This window comes from Heptranchias perlo, chromosome 18 (genome assembly GCF_035084215.1).
Source record: "Heptranchias perlo isolate sHepPer1 chromosome 18, sHepPer1.hap1, whole genome shotgun sequence".
Taxonomy (NCBI): Eukaryota; Metazoa; Chordata; class Chondrichthyes; order Hexanchiformes; family Hexanchidae; genus Heptranchias; species Heptranchias perlo.
In genome coordinates this window covers 22,571,682-22,596,906 of record NC_090342.1, presented here as the reverse complement: position 1 = coordinate 22,596,906, position 25,225 = coordinate 22,571,682, and the positions used below count along the sequence as shown (strand labels likewise).

General features: G+C 42.9%; 1 protein-coding gene across 2 annotated transcripts in view; it reads left to right on the top strand.

Annotated features, from left to right (window-relative positions):
• kcnd2 (potassium voltage-gated channel, Shal-related subfamily, member 2) overlaps window positions 1-25,225 on the top strand; it is a 378,413-nt gene that overhangs the window by 342,213 nt on the left and 10,975 nt on the right. The window contains exons 3-5 of one of the 2 annotated variants that reach the window (XM_067999523.1): window positions 10,501-10,599; window positions 18,393-18,488; window positions 22,604-22,663. In XM_067999523.1, coding sequence (XP_067855624.1) covers window positions 10,501-10,599; window positions 18,393-18,488; window positions 22,604-22,663 — 255 coding nt within the window. The remainder of the gene's footprint in view (window positions 1-10,500; window positions 10,600-18,392; window positions 18,489-22,603; window positions 22,664-25,225) is intronic. The other variant, XM_067999524.1, reaches the window with a different exon arrangement.

Genomic DNA, 25,225 nt, shown 5'->3' with positions numbered 1-25,225 from the left:
ACATGTGGTGGTCCCAACTAGAGAAAAACAAGTTTAATCCTTTGAGTATTGAATGTCGTTTGGATCTTTAAAAATGTATATCACCCATCACTTAACATCAATTTACAAAAGAATTCTTTCCAATTTCTGGAGCAGAACTTTCAACTTCGGCAGGGCATAAAACGGGCAGTAATGGATCAGCTGCTCGTCATACATCCCGCCCAGTTGTCCTTTCAGTTGAAGTTGAAAGGTCTGCCCTTGATATTTCATGTTCCAAAATAGCATTAGAATTTCCTACTTTGTTTTTACATCCATCTCTTTTAGTTTTCTCAAGGCCATATGCTATTCCTGGCCAAAAGGACAGGAAGGTAATAGCCATTGCCAATAAAACTCTTGAGTTAGGTGTAGGAACTTGATTTCTGCCCTCCTGCTTTGCCACAGCACAGGGATGCTGAAACTAACTGTAACACCCTCATTTTCGGTGACTAAAAGCTTGGCCGGAGGTAGGTTTTAAGGAGCGTCTTAAAGGAGGAGAGAAAGGCGGACAGGTTTAGGGAGGCAAATACCAGAACTTAGGGCCTGAATGTTTGAAGGCATGGCCTCCAATGATGGGCGAAGGAATTGGGGGATGCGCAAGAGACCAGAGTAGAAGGAAAGCAGAATTCGCGGAGATAGGGAGGGGCGAGGGCATGGTGGGATTTGAGTTTTGGATGAGCTGAAGTTTTTGAAGGGTGGAAGATGGTTGGCCGGCCAGGACAGCATTGGAATAGTCGGTCTAAAGGTAAGAAAATCATGGATTAGAATTTCAGCAGCAGATGGGCTGAGGCAGGGATGGAGATGGGGGATGTTACAGAGGTGGAAATAGATGTTCTTTGTGACGTAAATGGTATGGGATTGGAAGCTCAGCTCAAGGTCAAATAGGACACTGAGGTTGCGAACAGTCTGGTTCGGACTGAGACAGAGGCCAGAGAGGTGGCTGGGAATGGAGTTTGTGGCCGGGGCCGAAGACGATGGCTTCGGTCTTCCCAATGTTTAATTGGAGGAGATTTTGGATCAAGCAGTCTGAAAACACAGAGACAGTGGGAAGGTCAAGAGAGGTAGGGCATTCCATATCTTAACAACCCTTTGTGTAATAAAAAAAACTCTTAACTTCTCTCTTCGTTCTGCTGGTGATGATCTTAAATTTATGCGCTCTGGTTACCGACTCACCATTTATTGGGAATAGTTTAACCTATTTACCTTATCAAAACCTTTCATAATTTTGAACATCTCTATCAGATCTCCTCTTAACCTTCCCAGTTCTAATAAAAAGAGCCTTAGTGTTTCTAGCCTCCCCTGATATCATCTCAGTAAATCTCTTCCATACTGTCTCCAGGACACCAACGTTCTTGCTAAAGTAAGGCACCTAAAACTGGAAACAGTATTCTAACTATCCTTGTCTATGTGGAATAATGCCATACTATGCAATGTTCTTATTTACTGAGTTATTAGGGCAACTCCCTTCTTTCAGGATTCGTTAATTCATAATATTGTTGAAATTAACTGGAAATCATATCTCATTCAAAATTCTAGCTTTCTTTGGATTTTTCATGGATGAAAATGTTATATATTAGAAACTTTTAATTATTGCGATGCAGTAAAACATAACTATTTAAAGCACTAGACCAATATTTCTGTTTGCAAGGAAATGGTCCCCAGCAAGGTAAGCCGGGAATGGGAGATGGATCAGGAAATTCCACAACCTATGGAGGATGCCCGGAGCAGGGGAGGCTCACAAGCAACCTTTGAAAAGTAAAACAAAATGAGCTTACCTGGGCTTCCTGTGGCCAGGATGATGCCTGTAGCCAGCTCTCACCGGCGGGTCAGAGACCGTGCGGCTATTAGTCAGCCCATAGTTAAAATGGCGTGTGCTTCCCAGTGACATCATTGGGACGCAACTTCGCCATTTAAATTAGACCCCCGGTCCTCTGGGGCTGGTGGCCTTTCCGTCCCTGAATTCGGGAAAGTTAAGGAATGGTAAGAATGCGTCAGTAACACGGCGCAAATCCCCGCCATTATCTTAACTCCCGCCCACTTTGTTCAAGCGGGCTGAGGATGGGCGGGGGGTGGGGTGGTGGAATTAAAATCAGGCCTCAAGAGTTCCTCATCTTCCCATTGTAGCTCTGAGTAGAAGGTTTTAGAGAAGCAGATCCAATATTGACTCATGCACTCAGAGTTCGTACCATTTCCTCTTGCCAGGCTATTGCTAAGGTACCATTTCCTTGGAAGATCACATAGAAGCTTAGTGCTATAAAAACTCTAAAAGTGAGCTCAGGCTGTCTCAGTTCCTGTCCAATTGTAGCCAGTGCGAACAGAATTAATTGAATGGCTCGTAGTATTTCAGCCTTAGTTGCAAGTTCAACATTTATCAGTACTGCCTCCAAAAACTAATTTAACCGGAGGTTAGCATGTGTAGTTATTAATGCAAAGAATTGAAACCATTTTTTCATTATGGAAGAATTTTCTGTTTATGTTGTGAACAGCGGAGGCCGTCAATGGAGTAGATTCAAAAGATCAGGATACAAATATTATGAAGCAGGTTATACTTGCCACTTTCACCCATTTTTAGAGAGGATAGGTTGGACTGGTCATTTTTGTTCTCATTCCGTCTGTAACAGAATTGTAAGTGATAAAATTCAGGAGCTTGTTGCACACTGTTTAACTGAAACTTCAGTTGGTGGAGTAGAATATTGAAGGTAAAATATCACTATCACTGAGCCATACAGACTAGGAAATTTCCACGGGAACACTACAACACAGGTGCATATACGTACCACTTTTCAGAATGAATCACTGATGGTGATCAGGATCAGGAACCCTATCTAATTTTTCCTTCTCTAGCCTGTGGACATGGAGGTCAATTGTAAGGTCCCACCAGCTGCGCCAGGCCAGCTGAGTTTAGTTAATTCAGCAAAGACCGAAGATCAACCTGGGAATTTCGTAGTCCGCATGGTTCAGCACGCAGAGCACTCACTCACTGAGCTACCAGTGACAGATTTATTTGAAGTTTTACCTTCTCTATTTTACTATTTTTTTATATAGCAATAGTTGAGGACTCAGGAATGCAATTAAAGTTGCAATAGGTCAAAAGAGAAAAGTTTCGGATATATCCTTCATCAGAACTGCTATAGTCAGGAGCAGCAATCAGGTCCTTTAATGTGGGGTCGGGAGGAGCATTCTTCCTCCTGCCGGCTCCACATTCAGGTAAGTTACTTACCTTCTTAGTTGGCAGGTGTCCAGTAGGGCTGGTTTACCTGAGTGGAGCCCGCAATGGCGCTGGCTGCCTCAGGGTAAACTAATGTTGGAGCGAGGACCTCAAGCAGGCTTTGGGCCCCTTATTTTTACATATGCAAAGCGCCTAATGCCTGCTTCAGGCATGGGTAAAGGATGCCTCTTGTTTACCTTTGCTCATTATGGCGGTCGGCGTACTTCGGCCGCAAATATGCGTGCACTTCCTGCCCGCCATTTTAGGGCCTTAGTAGGCAATGTAGCACCTTAAAAATAAGTGCTACCTGTCCCAACTTTTAGGCCAATGTATTTGCTTACTGATCCAGAGGCAAGTTTTCCCAATCCCTTAGTCACTCTCCTTATCCTATCTCAGGAATACTACTGTGGTTTAATTTTTACTCCAAATTTGCAGGTTTAGGTATCTGGGACCCATGCTTCCTCTATATATTTTCCAAGTCTGATGAGGAATTGAACACGTTGCCACTTTGCCCCCACCACTGACACCACGGTACTGGGCAGAAGAATTATGCAGCTACACAGTAACTGCCGTAAATTTGGTGGAAGATTTGCGAAAACCCTGGGGGAACAGCCTAGACGCCATTCGTTCTGTTTCTCTAGGGTTTGCTGTGAAATTACAGCGGATGACCAGGAGAACCCCTGTAGAAATTCAACATCTAATTGTTTATTTTTCAGAAACCAATTAAAAATACTTACTTCACTGTCTTTGAGCAACCCCACACAAAATCCTTTCCAAATCATTTCGATGGAAATGTACAACACTTTCCTACTGCAGCACCCAGCCTTGAGCGTTACCACAGGAGATCTGCTCGTGTTTATATAATTTCAGTTTTCCTACCAGTGTTTAACATTCTGTATTAGAATAAAATGAAAAATGTTAAAAATAAGCATTTGCAAAAGGGCCACATAATCAATATCAGTAAGTGTGAGGTGCTGTTAAAAAAATAACAGCAGTAATTTTAGTCGGTACAAGCTTAGTGCTATGGATCATAGATAAAAGATAGATAATAGATAAAAGGCATTTAGAACAGAGAGCCGAAGAAATATCTTTACACAGAGAGTTGTGACAAATATTGATCATTCTAAATTTACTGACAGTTATTTTGACACGAGCTTTATTATGAAGTCTGTACTCTATCCTTTTAGGACCAGATATTTTTTAAATTTGCAATTGGGTGATTTGATAATGAACAGCAGTTAAGTATTTTTAAATGATTATTAAATGTGTAGGGGGTGGTGGTGTGTGTCAGCTTCACCTCTGACTTCTGAGCGGTTCGAATCGCTCCCTGGGTTCTAGACCTTGGACTTATTTGGGGTTGTGACAAAGTGCAGCAGACAACCGGTTTTGGTGCAAGAAACTTCAATCTTTATTCAAGAGAGAAAATACAACACAACAATCTTAACACTCTAATAAAATGGGGAACACTTCGGTACACACGAGGGAAATTACAGTAGAAAGATACCTCACCCCTCCCAATCCCACTTTACTAACTAAGTTGGACTCTAAAGGACCAGAGATAATGCTCACCAAATGAATCCTTGACAGTAATTCACCCAGAGGTAAGTCAGGAATAGATCGTAGAGTGGAAACTTTGCGGATCTTCGGTTTTCTCCCGAGTTGCTTTTCTTTGGTCACGGTGGCCCAATATTACCTGGTTGGTTGGTGGCAATATTTGGTTGGTTGTTTCGTAAGGCCCTTGTTGCCGCGAGGTATCTGATGGTCACTGGGGCTGTTACTCTGGTTTCTTCTTGTGTGTCGGCCTGCTTCTAGAGCTGCTGACCTTCTCTGTTGAACTGCTTTCCTGTTGCCCCCTTGCCTTGTTGAACTGTCGTCTCCCGAGCTGTCGAACTCCTGGCTGAACTGAACTGAACAATCCTTTGCACTTGCAAGTCTGGCTGACCGGTTCTCTCACGTAGGGTTCGCTGGTTTCGCTGGAAGCTGCTCTGCTTCCAGAGACCGGCAGAACAAGAGAAGCAGAACACAAGAGCCAGAGAGAGCGAGAGAGGTTTCGAGTTTCCACTTCTATATCCCTCTCTTACAATGGTCTTCGTCACTTAAAAAAAAGCACTTCATGTCTGTTTAAACAGTTCTTACAAAGTCCTTAGGAATCTTTGATGGCTTTTGATGGTCCCTCATCATGTTGCAATTGCTTCTCCCGATGGGTCATTGTTTTAATTCCGATTTGCTGATCACCTGGTATACAGGCTTCCTTTTGTATCCAACGTCCTAGGTGTTGATCGGTTTTGCTTTAAAACAAAGACATGGCCCCACCATGTCTGGAGCCGTTGCCTCTTTCAATGGCCTACTGCCTTTCGAATTAGTGCTGAGTGTTGACCACCCGCTGTAGGTTTTGCATTAAAACAGAGACATGTCTGAAGCAGTAATTCTCCCACATTCCACTGTGTGTGTTGTTGATTCGTCTGGTGACCTCTCACCTATCCTTCCATCTTAGGATTTTAGTCAATGGCCAAAGTTTTCCATACTCAGGGAAAAGGTGAATTCCCAGAATTCTTACAGTCGCCCCTACGAGGAAGCGAGTCCCTTAAAGGACGTGGATTCCTCGAAAAGTACTTTTCCCTGATTGATACTTCCTGGTGCGGCGCGTGTATGAGTTGGCCCAATATTTCATCACCCTGAAATGGTTAGAACAGAGTCCAAAGTCCTTTTCTTTAGGGTTTTCCTCCGAGTTTTGGGGGATCTGTGAATTTTGAGAATCTTACAAATGCCTCAGGTACTAGAAAATATAGTAATTATCCACTCTTTATTTGAATTGCTTTCAGAATCTCAGCCTGATCTATTTCCACTTGAATTTTGAATTCCTGCCTGTAATATCATAGTTGTCCTAGACTGTTCTAGGAGCATGAAAATAAGTTGAGTGAACAAGAATAGGTTTCTTCAATTATACTTCAGTACAAATGCAAGAATATTGCTGAAGCCAGTCAGTATGAACAAAGCATTAAGCAAATAGGAAAGTAGTTACAGTATGTCTGAGCACAGGTTAGAAGTGCATTGCTTCACCAAAGTTTTTTAAAATTATATTAGCAGAGAGTTTACATGACACCAAATACCATGGGCACGATTTTAAAAAGAAAGTGCGGGTGCGTTGGGGACAGAGGGGGCAAAGAAAATTGGGAAGGACGCGTACGACCCAGAGTCATCTGGGTGCATGCACTCTTCCCGAACCCAGAAATCCCGCCAGCAGTTAAAGCTGGCGGGACGATATTTAAAGCAGTAAATCAAGTACTTAAAATACTTGAAATGTCCATAAATCCATTTAAGAATGAAGGCAAGTGATTTTAATGCTGCTTCAACGTGTTTCCTGTGCTGTGTGAAGCACGCCATGGGAAAGTAGTCGGGTTTCAGCCGGCAGCCATTTGGACATTTAAATGCCTGTTTGACAGATGGGGATAAACGGTGAGTTATTGCAGCAGGACACTCAGTTCTTTCAGACTCAAGTGAGGCGTCGCCGAATCTTGGAGCTGCCTTGCCCCTGTGGTGCTCCATTGTATCTCCTTGCTCCTTGCTTCAGCAAAACCCATTGGAGCAATAGCTCTTTAAATCTAGACGCTGCAGCTGACAGCACGTCATGCGGGTGCACGGTCCACCCGCTGCGCAACTTTCGGCCGCCAAACCCGAAAACAAGGTTAATGGTCATCAATTAAATTGAGATTGCGTGGGGAACAGTAAGCTTTTATTATTCAGGGTACCCGCGCACACGTTCACCCCCCCACTGCCATCCCACCGCCCTTTTAAAATCGTGCCCATGAATTTCTTCAACATCTTTCATGATGCTTTATCGAGTTCAATCTAATAACATTGCTTTCATCTAATGCGATGTATTATGGAATAAGATCACTTCTTTCTAAGGGTTTCTTATCTTATAAAGTGTTCGAACTTTTTGCCCCATATACTGTGTAACGTTTGTCTTGAGTGAAAACTAAAACTAGCCATTAACAGCAAAGAAAATTGTAACTGCCCAGTGGTGCTACATGCTTATCACAGGAGGAGCAAAATGTGAAAAATATTTAATGAAGCTGAGTGTGTGATTGAAAGACATTATTACTTTATTAACCTATAACATATGAAGGACACAGTTCTACAGAACATTGTTTTAATTGGCTTCATATCAAGATGAATCCTTTGAAAACTATGCAGTAATAGTCAACTGACTGGCCTTATTTTCTCTTTGGTTATTTATGTGAATACATAACATTTTTTCAACTAAGATTTAGTTACACAGTAAAACAAGATAAACAGAAACCATCTGTCAAAATTCTTTGCCAAAATGTTTGATAAAATACAGTGCCCAAGGTAACAACAACGCAGGTGTAGTCTACATACTCAAGTCTATAGGGGTAGTGATTAGAATACTAAATTAAAACAAGCAAGTAACAGCATGTGCATACAGATGTATTTTAATGTTAAACATAAAATGCTGGAATATCTTTAGATGGTTCACAAAACAGTTGTGATTTGATTTTAAAATATGCATGTCGGCTTTTTCTCCTTTCTTTGTCTATTATGTAATGTAATCATAGAACCTTCCAAGCTATTTCTAAATCTGATTTTCTCATTTAGTATTTGAATTGGCTGTGTGATACAAGTAACCCCAAGTGCAGCTCCAGGTTTTTATTCAGCACAGGTGTAGCAGCAGAAAAACCTGAAGTTATTTTAAAATCCAAAACTAGGGGCCATAAATACAAGATAATCAGAGAGTGGCGAGAATGTGGAACTCACTACCAATTGGAGTGGTTGAGGCGAATAGCGTAGATGCATTTAAGGGAAAGCTAGGTAAACACATGAGAGAGAAAGGAATAGATGGATATGTTGACAGGGTTAGATGAATAAGGTGGGAAGAGGCTCGTGTGGCGCATAAACACTGTCAGAGACCTGTTGGTCCGAATGGCCTGTTTCTGTGCTGTATAATTCTATGTAATGATGTGGAGATGCCGGTGATGGACTGGGGTGGACAAATGTAAGGAATCTTACAACACCAGGTTATAGTCCAACAAATTTATTTTAAAATCACAAGCTTTCGGAGATTATCCCCTTCGTCAGGTGAATGAGTGAAAGGTTCTCAAATCGCATATCTTATATTAGGCTGGGACACCATCACACCAATCAAAAGGTGTCGTTGGTGTTCAGACAGATTAGCCACGGAGAACAGTACGTCCCAGTACACTGAATATACATTGTGTCAAATTACACAGACAGAGAGAAAGAGACCCAAATGGCAGAGAGAGAGAGAGAGAATATTAAAAACAGATAACTTTTTTTTCCCCTTGCTGGTGGGGTTACGTGTAGCGTGACATGAACCCAAGATCCCGGTTGAGGCCGTCCTCATGGGTGCAGAACTTGGCTATCAATTTCTGCTCGACGATTTTGCGTTGTCGTGTGTCTCGAAGGCCGCCTTGGAGAACGCTTACCCGAAGATCGGTGGCTGAATGTCCTTGACTGCTAAAGTGTTCCCCGACTGGGAGGGAACCCTCCTGTCTGGCGATTGTTGCGCGGTGTCCGTTCATCTGTTGTCGCAGTGTCTGCATGGTCTCGCCAATGTACCATGCTCCGGGGCATCCTTTCCTGCAACGTATGAGGTAGACAACATTGGCCGAGTCACAGGAGTCGGGGAACACTTTAGCAGTCAAGGACATTCAGCCACCGATCTTCGGGTAAGCGTTCTCCAAGGCGGCCTTCGAGACACACGACAACGCAAAATCGTCGAGCAGAAATTGATAGCCAAGTTCCGCACCCATGAGGACGGCCTCAACCGGGATCTTGGGTTCATGTCACGCTACACGTAACCCCACCAGCAAGGGGAAAAAAAAGTTATCTGTTTTTAATATTCTCTCTCTCTCTCTCTGCCATTTGGGTCTCTTTCTCTCTGTCTGTTAAATTTGACACAATGTATATTCAGTGTACTGGGACGTACTGTTCTCCGTGGCTAATCTGTCTGAACACCAACGACACCTTTTGATTGGTGTGATGGTGTCCCAGCCTAATATAAGATATGCGATTTGAGAACCTTTCACTCATTCACCTGACGAAGGGGATAATCTCCGAAAGCTTGTGATTTTAAAATAAATTTGTTGGACTATAACCTGGTGTTGTAAGATTCCTTTAATTCTATGTAAGTCAGCGAAGGAGATCACCATAAAAACAGAGGCCTTAATTTGCCCAGGATCATGCTCATCTCTAACTTTTAGCTGGCAATTTTTATCATGCAAATCAAGTAATTTAAAACAACTTATGTCTTCTGGTTTGTATTTTTAACAGAGTATTATAATAAATACTGGTGTAGATTTTAACTATTGCACATCTGCCCGGTGAAGCGCACCAGCCAACTGCCCAATAGTGCCAGCGGGTAGCCCTATCCATTTTGTGGGCCTGATCTCATTACCATGCTGTCGGCGGGTACAATATTAGGCAGCCGGAGGCCGACCCAGCTGATAGCAAGGTAGATCTTGAGGGGAGGGCGATTGCAGGAGGCGGAAGCCCGAGTCGACAATGGCCCATATCTTGTTGTGGAACCAGGAAGAGCACCGTTGCTCCACCTGGCCTCACAAAAATAATCTTAAATGCACTGTTTTTGGTCCTCTTTGACTGTACCACCAGGCAAAACTGGGCCGAGCGTGCACAGCAGAGGATATCGGGGCCCAATCTATGCCATTGGACCCTAATTTGCATATTAAAAGAGCCCACCACCTGAACCGCCCCATTTTCACCTGTTGGAGCCTGTGAAAATCTCCCCCATAATTTTACACGATCTACATATTAAAATCTAAAAATGTCGCATACAGTGCAGTCTATTTCTTGTTGGGAGTGGGGGCATTTGTGTTAGTTTGTTTTCAACATGCTGCCTGATTATTCAGTAAATGTGAGGGTTGAGATGGGGACAGAATATGACTATGTGTGTGTATTTATTAATGCAGTGGCAGATGTGAGGGTGAGTGTTTGCATGAGTACATGTATTGTAATGGATTTTGTTAATGTAAAAAGCCAGTGTTGCTGGTAAGTAAAACTAAGTCAAAAAGTATATTCTGGTGTAGAAGCAGGACTTCAATTAATATTACAAGGTTGTCTAAAGTATCCACTTAAAAAAATAATTTCCCCTTGCAAATCTCATTAATTGGTAAGGAGTTTTCAATATGAGTATTCTATTGTCAATGCTAAATATAATGAGAAAGGAAAATTCATGGATCAATTATTAATAGGTTTGTATGTTTTTCTTTGTACAGAAAGCCAGACTTGCAAGAATCCGTGTGGCAAAGAATGGGAGTGCAAATGCTTATATGCAAAGCAAGCGCAATGGCTTACTAAGTGATTCACTGGAGCAGGTAATAGGCTGCTGAGAGCTCAATGTTGCATGTTATTCTTCTCTTTTCTGCAGGAAACAGAATTGTGCACTCTGAGCCCAAATAATTCAGCTGTTATTACCCAAGTTACAGATGTTTTCTATATTTCAGTTACATGTTCATAGAGAGACTGCCTTCACTGAAACCGAAATCCTGTCCATGAGTATGCTGCTGAGTGTAGTCTGTATTTTCTGATAGGATTACGCAAGTATCCCCTTAAAAGTGTTCACTGGCCATTCTAGCTACGATTCATTACAAGCCGGCAATATGCGACGGATACATGGCAATCACTGAAGAATTACAAAAGAGGAAGCTTCAAGCTGCACAGTTTATGAGCACAGCAGGATGGAAAAGCCGCAGTTCCAGCTGTGGCATGTAGCCCACATCCTTTAAATCCTCACTGGGATTTTGATACGTTTTGTATAATATGGAAAAGACCAGTGAAAAGGGCATTGGAAGGTATCAAATGTAACCCCGCTATTCAAGAAAGGAGGGAGAGAGAAAACAGGGAACCATAGGCCAGTTAGCCTGACATCAGTAGTAAGGAAAATGCTTGAATCTATTATTAAGAATGTACTAACAGGGCACTTAGAAAATCATAATATGATTAGGCAGAGTCAACACGGATTTATGAAAGGGAAATAGTGTTCGACAAATCTATTAGAATTATATGAGGGTGTATCTAGCAGGGTAGATAAGGGGGAACCAGTGGATGTAGTATATTTGGATTTTGAAAAGGCATTCAATAAGGTGTCACATAAGAGGCTGTTACACAAGATTAGGGCTCATGGGATTGGGGGTAATATATTAGCATGGATTGAGGATTGGTTAACGGACAGAAAACAGAGAGTAGGAATAAACGGGTCATTTTCGGGTTGGCAGGCTGTAACTAGTGGGGTGCCGCAAGGATCAGTGCTTGGGCCTCAGCTATTTACAATATATATGAATGACTTAAATGAGGGGACCGAATGTAATGTATCTAGGTTTGCTGACAATACAAAGCTAGGTGCGAAAGTAAGCTGTAAGGAGGACAAAAAGAGACTGCAAAGGGATATATACAGATTAAGTGAGGGGTGAGAAGATGGCAGATGAAGTATAATGTGGGGAAATGTGAAATTATCCACTCTTGTAGGAAGAATAGAAAAGCAGAATATTTTTTAAAAGGTGAGAGACTAAGAAACTAAGGTAGTCAGAGGGATTTGGGGGTCCTTGTACATGAATCACTGGAAGTTAACATGCAGGTACAGCAAGCAATTAGGAAGCCAAATGGTATGTTAAGCCTTTGTTGCAAGGGGTTGAGAGTATAAGAATAAGGAGGTCTTGCTGCAATTAATAGGGCTCTGGTGAGACCACACCTGGAGTACTGTGTACAGTTTTGGCCTCCTCACCTAAAGAAAGATATACTTGCCTTAGAGGGGGTGCAACGAGGGTTCACTCGATTGATTCCTGGGATGAGAGGATTGTTCTGTGAGGAGAGATTGAGTAGAATGGGTTTATATTCTCTGGAGTTTAGAAGAATGAGAAGTGATCCCATTGAAATGTATAAAATTCTGAGAGGGCTTGATACTAAATGCTGAGAGGCTGTTTCCCCTGGCTGGAGAGTCTAGAACTAGGGGACATAGTCTCAAGATAAGGGGTCGGCCATTTAGGACCGAGATGAGGAAAAATGTCTTCACTCAGAGGGTTGTGAATCTTTGGTATTCAATACTCCAAAGGGCTGTGGATGCTCAGTCGTTGAGTATATTCAAGACTGAGATCGATGGATATTTGGATACTAAGGGAATCAAGGGATATGGGGATAGGGCGGGAAAGTGGAGATGAGGTAGAAGATCAGCTATGATCTTATTGAATGGCAGAACAGGCTCGAGGGGCCTTATGGCCTACTCCTGCTCCTATATCTTATGTTCTTATGTGCTGGCAGTAGCCCACGTGCTTTAAATCCTCACTGGAGTTTTGATACATTTTGTATAAATTGGAAAAGACATTGTCCCAGAAAGTCAGGCGCAATCCAGCCACTATAGAAAGCCGCATATCAAAGCAAAGGCCTATCCAAGGCATTCTCAGTACTACATAAAAGGCAGCACTCACTGACCAGTTGTCAGGGAAACTTGGGCTTGTTGAAGGGGGAAGGCTCGATTAATTAGGGCACACCGTAGATGAACTATTAAAAAGGTAAGAATTTAGGGGTAAGAATTTAGGTCATTCAAAACATTCCAACTCTCTCCATCACCCAGGTCCTGTTTCAGAACCAGATCGGAACACTTCCATCATTTCATGTTACAAAGCCATGTGCTTTATTAAGGCAATGCTGCATTTGAGGTTTTTTTTTATTCGTTCATGGGATGTGGGCATCGCTGGCAAGGCCAGCACTTATTGCTCACCCCTAATTGCTCTTGAGAAGGTGGTGGTGAGCCGCCTTCTTGAACCGCTGCAGTCCGTGTGGTGAAGGTTCTCCCACAGTGCTGTTAGGAAGGGAGTTCTAGGATTTAGACCCAGCGACAATGAAGGAACAGTGATATATTTCCAGTCGGGATGGTGCGTGACTTGGAGGGGAACGTGCAGGTGGTGTTGGTCCCATGTGCCTGCTGCCCTTGTCCTTCTAGATGGTAGAGGTCGCGGGTTTGGGAGGTGCTGTTGAAGAAACCTTGGTGAGTTTTTTTTTATTCGTTCATGGGATGTGGGCGTCGCTGGCGAGGCCAGCATTTATTGCCCATCCCTAATTGCCCTTGAGAAGGTGGTGGTGAGCCGCCTTCTTGAACCGCTGCAGTCCGTGTGGTGAAGGTTCTCCCACAGTGCTGTTAGGAAGGGAGTTCCAGGATTTTGACCCAGCGACGATGAAGGAACGGCGATATATTTCCAAGTCAGGATGGTGTGTGACTTGGAGGGGGATGTGCAGGTGGTGCTGTTCCCATGTACCTGCTGCTCTTGTCCTTCTAGGTGGTAGAGGTCGCGGGTTTGGGAGGTGCTGTCGAAGAAGCTTTGGCGAGTTGCTGCAGTGCATCCTGTGGATGGTACACACTGCAGCCACTGTGCGCCGGTGGTGAAGGGAGTGAATATTTAGGGTGGTGGATGGGGTGCCAATCAAGCGGGCTGCTTTGTCCTGGATGGTGTCGAGCTTCTTGAGTGTTGTTGGAGCTGCACTGATCCAGGCAAGTGGAGAGTATTCTATCACACTCCTGAACTGTGCCTTGTAGATTGTGGAAAGGCTTTGGGGAGTCAGAAGGTGAGTCACTCGCTGCAGAATACCCAGCCTCTGACCTGCTCTTATAGCCTCAATATTTATATGGCTGGTCCAGTTCAGTTTCTGGTCATTGGTGACCTCCAGGATGTTGATGGTGGGGGATTCGGCGATGGTAATGCCGTTGAATGTCATGGGGAGGTGGTTAGACTCTCTTGTTGGAGATGGTCATTGCCTGGCACATGTCTGGCGCGAATGTTAATTGCCACTTATCAGCCCAAGCCTGGATGTTGTCCAGGTCTTGCTGCATGTGGGCACGGACTGCTTCATTATCTGAGTTAGGGTTTCTGGGAGAGTGGAGACTATCAGTTTCCATGTGATGCTCCAAATCAAGACCTTTTGGAAACCAAATATATAAATATATGCTGTAACAGTGGATGTCCAAAGGGACCTAGGGGTTCAGGTACATAGATCATTGAAGTGTCATGAACAGGTGCAGAAAATAATCAAGAAGGCTAATGGAATGCTGTCCTTTATATCTAGAGGACTGGAGTACAAGGGGGCAGAAGTTATGCTGCAGCCATACAAAACCCTGATTAGACCGCACCTGGAGTACTGCGAGCAGTTCTGGGCACCGCACCTTCGGACGGACATATTGGCTTTGGAGGGAGTGCAGCGTAGGTTTACTAGAATGATACCCGGACTTCAAGGGTTAAGTTACGAGGAGAGATTACACAAATTGGGGTTGTATTCTCTGGAGTTTCGAAGGTTAAGGGGTGATCTGATCGAAGTTTATAAGATATTAAGGGGAACAGATAAGGTGGATAGAGAGAAACTATTTCCGCTGGTTGGGGATTCTAGGAGTAGGGGGCACAGTCTAAAAATTAGAGCCAGACCTTTAGAAAATTAGAAAACATTTCTACACACAAAGGGTGGTAGAAGTTTGGAACTCTCTTCCGCAAACGGCAATTGATACTAGCTCAATTGCTAAATTTAAATCTGAGATAGATAGCTTTTTGGCAATCAAAGGTATTAAGGAATATGGGCCAAAGGCGGGTATATGGAGTTAGATCACAGATCAGCCATGATCTTATCAAATGGCGGAACAGGCACGAGGGGCTGAATGGCCTACTCCTGTTCCTATAACTGAAGTTGGCCTTTGATTATATTGTGCATTTTTTAATAGATTTGAATTATTCACCACGTTGTTTTGTCTATCATTTTAAAAAATGTTTGATAAATGACCAGGATTAATGGAGGTGAATTTCTTCAGGGCTTCTCCTGCTCCGCTGTTGTAACTTCAGCAGAAGTTCAATGCAATGGTGTAAAATTATACACAAAAAGAGAAGGCAAGTTTTTCCCTGGAACGTTTTTCTGACCTTGAAGGAAAGGAGCCAAGCAACAGCTAATCTAGAGACACTTCAAACACCGCCCCTCCTCCCCACACACCCACACCCACACCCACAATCATGAGGTAGTGCAATCACTGCAAGAAGAATAAAGACAAATTGGAGACAGGTGCGGACTACAAAAGAAAGTGAGAAAGGAGAATAAAGGTAAACAAAGTAGAAAGAGAGGGGGAAAAGCTGCAGCAGAGAGAAGAATTTTTTTGAAATCCTCAGTGGAGAAAAGAAGATCACTGCAAAGGGAGGATACTGCAGCAAAAAAAAATCCTACAGGAGAGTGAGAGGAAAAGAACTGCAGGAGAGATAAGAGCAATGAAGGAGGGGAGAGAATAAAGAAATCAGGTCAACAATCAGATATCCAATTGAACAAACTTGAAAGGATCAGACTCATTTTGAACAGCTGGATGTCTGTATGTCTGAACATATGAATTTCTAGAGGATATTATGCCCCAAGTATCACTTTATGACCATTTAAATCAATAGAACAGGCTCTCCAGTAGATATTTTTGTTACCAAGAAGCTTAATTTTGCATTTTCCAGCAACTCCTAACATTCGACCAGCAAGCAGCTGGCAGCTTTGTACCTATTGCTATTATTATTACCCTACTGTTCTTGTTTCTTTTTCCTTTATTTTCTACTATGATATAATTGAATTTGTTTGTGTTCCACACAACCCTGCAAAGTGGCTGTTGCCCCATGCCAGAGCTTTCCAACCTCCTTGCTTTCCTCCTCCCTGCCCTGCTCTGCTTATTTCTCACCTTCCTATTCTTTCTACACCTTCCTAAACCCCCAAACCTCACCTTTGTCCCAAATGTCATTTCTCCCCACTGAACCCCTCTCTCGCCTTCACAGCAGGCTCTTGAAGTATTTCTGTAAAAACCACCTTCTCATCCCCTTCTCCTCCTTTTCTCCTCCTCCTCCCTTTTCTTCAACTCCCCTCTAATCCTCCCCTTCCACCTCCTATTGCTCCTCAGACAAGCCACAGGTAACCTCTCCCACTTCACATTATCCTTCAAAATGTCTATTCCCTCACTCCCAAGTCTCCTATAATTCACAAACTTGTTACAGAGGAGCATGTTGACATCCTAGGCTTTCTGAGACTTGGTTTACTTATGCCAGTTATTTCCCCCTCATAGAGCTGGCGTGGACTCGATGGGCCGAACGGCCTCCTTCCATGCCGTAACCTTTCTATGATTCTATGATAACGCCACACACCAGTTTCTCATTTCACCACAACCACTATAACTAGGACTTCCAAATCCGACCTTGATCTATTTCGATATTCCTCCAGCTCTTTCTCCACTTTTGAAAACCTTCCCCTTTACCAAGCTGCCCACCACTTCTTCAAAATCCTCATCATCTATTGTCTGCCTAATCCCCTAAGTGTTTTCCTCATTGAAACCTCTTCTCTCCTGTCAGTCACTGCAACATGCAACTTCTTTCTCCTCTGTGATTTCAACCTCCATCTTAACTCACTCCACTGAACCTCCACTGAATTCCTTGTCCTTCTCACTTCCCTCAACCTCAGTGTCCACGTTGACTCACCCACCCAAGCTCTTGGCAGGCCCCTCAACCTCGTCGTCATACAGGGCCTCGTAACCTCAAAGATCTCTATTGAGCTCTCTCGGATCACTCTCCTATCTCCCTCCTTATACACATCTGCCTCCAGTCAAAACTCCACTTTCACTTTCCACTCATGGAAAAAACTCCCACCCCAACTTTCTTACCAGCATCCTGTCAAACTCAAGCCTTCTCCTTCAATGGACTGCAAGCTGTTTTGATATTGTCACCCTTCTTGATCTTCATACCTGCCTTGCCTTCGCCTTTAATGCTATCATTCCCATTAGATCGTGGATGGTCTTTCATCCTGTTGCTCCCTGCTACAACAGCCATTTCCATAGACTTAAATCCATGGGCCTGGTGTGTGACTAGCTCAGTAATTCACCACTAGATCCAGCCTGAATACCTCAAGATTTATTATTGCTTCCTTTCCCAGCTAAATACCTCAAGATTTACTATTGCTTCTTTTCCCTGCTTACTCCTCCAAAATTATTTTGCTAACTAGAAGTAACTCCAAACTTCTGTTCCCCACTACTAGTAATCTCTTTCATCCTCCCCCCATAACTCTCCATTCTCCCTTCAAATTCCTAATCAAAGTCATTAAACATTTTATGTCCAAAATTGAGACCATCAACATAGCACCTCTATTCCGCCCCCCCCGCCAATACTGTTTTGACTCAAATCTCTTCTTCCTTCCTTCTTTCAAACCATCCCCACCCCACCCTTGTCCCATAATTGTTATCCAACTCTCCATCCCACACCAGACTCACCAGCCTAGAAATTGGGTCAGCCCAAATTGTTCCTCCGGCCTTATTTGCTTGGTGAGCTGCGTCACCTGACCCAGCCCCAGAGGCAGCTCATTGGTCCTTGGAGGCAGCAAAGTCGGCCAGCATCTGAACTTAAGACCTTAGGTCCTTAGGAGAGTTCGAGGAGGGAGGCAATTGGGAGGGGGCGAGCAGTGGTTGGCAGGGGCCAACGGATTTAATGTGGAGCCAAGAGGAACAGTCCTGCTCCTCCCGGCTCCATAATAAGGTAAGTAAAAAGTTCAAACCCACCTTCCCGGTGGCAGCTTCATTAAAGACCCCTGGTTTGGATGCCAAACGCCTGAAGAAACTGATGTCATGTACTATCAAATTTTGCAGTGAGAGCCTCAAACAGGTATTAAGTCCCCTGCTTGTTATGCAAAGGAGCTAACACCTGTTTCAGGTGCTTGTCCTGGATGCCTATGGAGGAGCCTGTACCAATATGGCGGACTCGTGCTAGCTGTCAGCTGAGGCCTTTCAAGAGTATAAAGAACGAAATCCCTGTCCTCTGAAATCCTCTGACTGTACTCCCTTGACGTAAGAGGACCAGACGGAAGATCCACCCACGCCCCCTCCCACGAATTTAAAGGGCCAGCCTGAATGAGGCAGTATCCTGTCATAAATAGGTTCCACTCCAAATCCGTCTCCGCCCCTCCCCCACCCCCCCCACCCCGGGTCCTCTCCACCCCCAGGAATTTTGGTGCATAAATATTTTGCAGATTCCATACAAATCATGGCAGTAGAATCCATTTATGTTGAACTAGAGTTTGGAATCTTTTTATTAATTGGTTACAGTGTTTTCGACTCATTGTCTCTTGATTTTTCCAGATGTCTAATGATGAGGAACAAGCCCTAGTTAGCAAGTCAGGGTCTTTGTTTCAGAGGCAACATCACCATCTCTTACACTGTTTGGAGAAAACTACGGTAAGGAATGACATCTGAGCCCTCACCAGAACTTGAAAGTAAAATGAGTTAACCCTCTTAGAATTAACTTTCTGTGTTTTAGCATTTTTGTTTAAAAACTGATTGTCCTAAAATTATGGTGTATGTTTTGTAGAAAAAATACACCAGTAGATCTTCTCATAAAATTCTATTACACGGTACCACACCATTCTTGCTTCACCTTCATCACCTTGCCCCACTTTCACTCCCTGTGGGAATAATTATTGGGAACAAGGATAAGTCAAAATAAGAAGATTCCACATAATATTTAGTGGGATCTAGTTATGTCTGAAATAATTCGACAAAAAATGAACCCTTTGAGGATCCATTTTTGCTCCAGGATATAAAATGCAAAAGATTGGGAGAATTTCAGTCCTTTAAATTTTGGTGATAATTCAGATTTAACTGATTTGACTGTTATATTTTTTGTCCAGAAATTTGTAAAAAATATTTTTTGCATACAAATAATTTAAATATGATGGAAAGTCTTCTTGCACTATGGATCTAATAATTTTACCATGCTTAAAAAATTCACTTTACACAATATTCCCTGGGAATTACAATTATTTGGAAATCATGAAAATAATACATCAACAATGGGAACCAAGATACATCCAGAAAACTGGAGATATTTTACGGGGAGAGTTTGGCAAAATGTTATAAATTGTAAAATATTTGGAAAATTCCTAATTTTTACCAGGGCACCAGGGAAGCTACAGTGCAGAGGTCAAGTAGTTCTTCACAAGAAGGGTAGAAGACAATTGAAGAATGAATCATCCCTCGCCACTGCTGGCTAGATAGATTCTGGAAACTCATTTTACAGCAGCATTGGCAATGGTCTGGGAGCAGGTCAACTGCCCATCTTCAGCTGAGGAATTGCACATATAACAGGGAATTTAAGGAAGAAGTTTTTAAAAATAGATTATGTTTGAAAAAGGAAATTTGAAAAAGTACTTTGAAATCTTCAAAATAATTTCATTCTCAAAGTGTTAAAATCATACATTGGTTTGGTACCCAACAATAGAACCTGCCGATGTCATTGAAAGATAAACGGGCCGTCTTGCCAATGACAGTAAGTTATCGCATTTCTTTCTCAAGGATAACAAATCCATAGCTGGATGTGTATGAGCTGCAGTCATATTTTGCTTGTACAAAGCAATTTCAGGACCCCTCCCCCCGCCCCGCCACCAGCATGATGATCTCTTTATTATAAAGGAGCATGGCTCCTAGTAGAACCTTAATTACATCTTCACTGCTGTCAACCATTGAAAATATAATTTCACACCCAGTATAACATTTTTGAAATATCAATCGTGTGGGCAGTGAAACTCGCAATCATCCCCATAGAATAAATACATTGTGGTATCATATTTCACAAGCCCAAAGCAACAGGAACCCTTCTGATCATTATCTTTTCAGGAGGCGCTCCATCATCAGAGTTTTTGGTCATGGCATCACTGGTGATATGAATGAGTTTCCGTCCATGATTTTAGTTGTTGGTGGTAATTGGGATCTGAAAATGGAAATATCTTGTACTGTGCACAAGCAACTGTTGTGTTATTCAATATGGAGATTTACCTCTTTCTGTTTTCCAATTCATACTTTTCTGTAATTGAACTCAGAAAGAAAATAACGCATGTGGTGGTGTTCCAGCAGTAATTTGCACAGACTGCTGGAACAATGAGTTCTTTGTGTTACACTATCACAGACACCTTGCAAGATTTCTGACAGTGTGTTTACTTCAATCAAGCAATAGTCTTGAATATTGCCTCAAAGAAAACACTTTCCAAAATATCATACCATGTAAACAATGGGAAATAATGAAAAATAAACTATGGATTAAAGACTTTGTTAAAATAGCACATGTAGGAATTTCCTACAAACACATCAACTAGTGTTAAAAAGAGCATGAGGAATTTCAACCCCATCATGAGGTATGCACCCAGAATCACTCAATCGTTTATATTTTTCATAAGCCAGCAGTCTGTTTCATGCACCCTCTATGTTTGCATTTGTAGGTAAACATTGTGCTAACCAGTGTCTGAAGTGCAAACAAGATTTGCATGTCTTGGAATGATTTCTTATGAAATGTGAAAGGAATTGTGTTACTATTTGTAGTATTGTGTCTACAGTCTTTGTTGTCTGCATAATTTCTCTCTAACACTGATGTTATTTTTATTTATATGTATCCACCCATTAAGATAACAGGTGTTAGTGCTGGGAAATGGATACACTTTCCCATTTTGGGCAACTAATTTCAGCATCAATCAGTTCCAGGTCAGATATAGAACAGGTTAAACACCCCCTCTACTCTGCTTCAACAATGAGCCTCAAAACATCTCCCTCCTGCACCACAGTGACTTTTTTTTATTTTCCACCTGAGTCATCTTTATGGCCTCTCTGGGTGGGATTGCTAATTTAGTACCAGTTTTTGGCCATGGATGCACATCTACTAAGAACTGGATTAACAGCGCTCAAAATCATTTGCATTGGGCCATTGCAGTGAGCAGTCAGACCCAGATGCCAGAGCTGATAGGTTAGTGTGCTGGACCACAATGCCACTCATTCACAGAATCACAGTACATGAATCACAGAAAATTAACATACAGGTACAGCAAGCAATTAGGAAGGCAAATGATATGCTAGCCTTTATTGCAAGGGAGTTTGAGTACAAGAGTAAGGAGGCCTTGCTGCAATTATATAGGGCTCTGGTGAGACCACACCTGGAGTACCGTTTACAGTTTTGGTCTCCTTACCTAAGGAAGGATATACTTACCTTAGAGGGGACGCAACAAAGGTTCACTAGATTGATTCCTGGAATGAGAGGGTTGTCCTATGAAGAAAGATTGAGTAGAATGGGCTTATATTCTCTGGAGTTTAGCAGAATGAGAGGTGATCTCATTGAAACGTATAAAATTCTTACCGGGCTTGACAGGATAGATGCTAAGAGGTTGTTTCCCCTGACCGGAGAATCTGGAACTTGGGGGCATAGTCTCAAGATAAAGAGTCAGCCATTTAGGACTGAGATGAGGAAAAATGTCTTCACTCAGAGGGTTGTGAAGCTTTGGAATTCTGTACCCCAAAGGGCTATGGATGTTCAGTCGTTGAGTATATTCAAGACTGAGATCGATGCATATTTGGACACAAAGGGAATTAGGGATATGGGGATAGGGCGGGAAAGTGGAGTTGAGGTAGAAGATCAGCCATGATCTTATTGAATGGCGGAGCAGGCTTGAAGGGGCCGTTTAGCCTACTCCTGCTCCTATTTCTTATGTTCAATCACCTAATACAAACATACATTCAAACTCAGAAACTATATCACACACAGCTTTCCTTATTTATGTTAAATACTTCATACAGGATAGAAGTAAATTTACTTGGCCCAGTTTGCTTCATGTATGTTCGGTTTGAAGAAACTGTCATGTACTGAAATCTGAAGAAAGTTTCTTGTGATATTCTTGAAAGTTTTCCACAGATTAGCCTATTTTTCCCCACACCAGGAGACTGTCACTGCAAAACTATTCAAATTTAACATAGCCCCTTTTGATCAGGACACTGTTTTCCAATGCCGTTTAATTATTTTTAAAAATTGCATTGTCAGCTAAATGCCAAAAAAGTAACTTACAAACTTGGCGTTCAGTAGGGTATCTATTGAAATCTTTTTCAATGTCTTTTTAAAGCCTTAAGAAAATTCAATTGCTAACTTTAAAGATATTACTTGGGAAAGAGTAGATATAGTGAAATCATCTCCCAATAAATTAATAAAATAAGAGACTTTTAAACCATATACAATATATACTTAAATTTGCACTTTAGAGGTGTTCATTGTATTTTTGATAGCCTATTTATTTTTAAATTTTATTTGCCCAAAGTAACATTTTAAATATTCTTCTGGTTATGATTTCTTATTAAATATACTTGATATTTTCTATCAAATAAACCTAGATATTATATAGTGATTAACTGTATAATACTCCCAAGTAATGAAGCTGTCAGTAGGGATGCTGGTGTTTTGTTCAGATATTTGAATATACTCATTTTAAACTGTTAAGATACATTAGTCATTGTTTCTTTTTTGTTGGCATGTTACCATATAGGGATTGTCCTATCTTGTGGATGATCCCCTCTTATCAATTCGGTCTTCAGCGTCCATTAAGGTACCAGTTTGATTGTTCGTGTCAGAATTATCTGAATTTAAGTGTCTGTAGCTCTGCATTTTATGGTATTTGTGCTTCAACAGTCTGAAGATGTTTGTGTTGTGTGCTGGTATTCTGTGATTGTGCAAAAGCTTTTCTGCTGGTTACTTGTTTTGCTGTTTTAATGGGTTCAATGTTCTCCACATTTTATGTGTCATTATCTCTAGAAAGTATTGATCAGCTTAGCATTAAGCCCAGCACTTGATAAATGTATAAGGCAATGGTAATGACAAATGCAAGCTAGTAGGTAATATTGTGCCATATTTTGCATATCTTTTTAATCTGAATGTTATAAAACTGCAATGATTTATTTGTGATGAAGAGATGATGGGAAGTGAGTGCAAACGATTCCTAACTTTAAACCTTTGGGCAGTAAAGTTCAAAATTAATGGGGAAACATGTGAACAGTGGTTTCTGGTTAAACTTATGCCAGATCCAAGAGACAAATCTAATGTCTTTTCAATATACCATTCGTATTCATTGAGATCATATATAAATTTTAATTTAATCATGAAATCTTTTGGCAAATTTAATGGTCCCCAAAATCCCTGGGGGCTCTGCCAGTCTTCTGCCATAACTTTAGCAGGAGAGTAGCAAACCTCACCGTAAAACAGCAGAAATTTGGTTGCGCTGGGTCTCCATGTTTCTGGCATTTTCCAGCATGCCTTGTACGGGGTGGAACCTCAACTTGCCCCTTACAAGGCTAATGTCGTCATACAGTGGAGCCAACAGTGGGGATTTTCTACAATGGTAGATCCTGCTTCCCTGGTTCAATTGGGATCCGGTATGGTATTGGAGCTTAGTACACCCAGTGAGATGAGGCATACTGTCCTCTAGATGAGCTGAAGTGGGTCCCACCAGGGGAAGTCCAGGCCAGGAAACCTTAATCAGTGTCGTCACACAGAGGGCCAAGGGGAACATATTTGGAAAAGTGGAATCGGCAACTACCACTACCCCCGTGACAGGCAGACACCAGATTTTATAGCCGCATGGGCAGATGGGTGCCAGAGATCCATCTGCAGTGGTGCTTCTGCCGCCAGCCCTATGCAGATTAGGTGCCCTCCCACCGACCCTGCAAATTCTGGCACGGTCAGTGCTGGAGGCCACAAGTGGGTGCAATCTTAAAGATTTTTGGGATCAATGTTTTTAATGGCCATCTAACTGTGACCATGCTTCTCAGCATTTTATCTCAATTCAGAGGACTGTGTAGCCACTACTGGTTTTGTCATGAAAATAATGTTCAAAGTATTTTTTTTCTAAATACAAAATCAGTTCGTCTGATTTTCATATGTTGGATTACAATAACCATAATATTGTGGGATGGCATTAATTATTTTCCTATTTATTTCGTTTTCTGGTTCCAGGTTAAAAGAAGAGGCCTCGGGCCCGATTTTACCAGGGGTGCGGGTACTCGGCGGGTAGGCCAGCGCGCCCGGTGAAATTAGTGGGTTGCCCGCGCGATTGTAGCAGGCAACACACTAATTGGATCCAATTACCTGCTCCTCCGGGTTCCCCGATGCTGATCTGCGCGTTGGGCGGGCTGCGCATGCGCAGTAAGACCTGTCAGCTGGAGGCGCTCTATTTAAAGGGGCAGTCCTCCACTGACAGATGCTGCCACAAACAGCAAAAATTACATCATGGAGCAGCCCAGGGGGAAGGCTGCTCCCAGTTTAATGATGCCTCACCCCAGGTATCATTAGATGGGGTGAGGAGGAGGGGGAGGACAGAGATCTTCCCCCCGGCGGGCGGGAGGAAGCGGCCCACGTCTGCCACCAAGAAGGCCTGGCTCGAGGTGGCAGAGGGGGTCACCTGCGCCACAAACATATTGCCCACCTGCATACAGTGCAGGAGGCGCTCCAATGACATCAGTAGGTCAGCAACAGTGAGAACACGTAGTCTTTCCCCTACACTACGCCTGCCACAACACTGCCCCCACCCCACATCTCCTTCGGCACCGCCAACACTACTCTGTCACATCACCCCTCATACCCACTCAAACCCCATCCTCATCTTACCTGCACCTACTCACCTCGCGAGTACTCACCCCGCCACTAACACACAACCCAACCCTCATACAATCTCATGGCTCTATCCCATACTCACCCTCTCGTGCATCTCCCTCACGGCCAGCCTCACTCAACCTGCCACCACCTGTGCTGCAGCCACAGGGCATGCATCACATATGTGCAGTAGGCAGCATAAGGCAAACGTGTCGTGAGCATGAAGGGGATGCACAAGGGTGTTTGAGGGTTTGTCATGGGTGTTACCTATATTGAATTTCAGAACAACTCACATCACACATTATATTGGCACCACCACTGCCATGTCTCCGCGAATCCTGTCTGTTTTGTGCAATAATGCCCGCTCCTGGGTATCCCTATGAGGACCCACCACTGATGCCACCCATTGTGCCACTGCAGAGTAGGTGCAAGTGTATTTGCAGGGCTCTTCCGCGCAGACGACTGAGAGACATCGGTGGTGTACCCGGCTGCACCCTGGAAGGATGCGGAGGAGAAGTTGTGG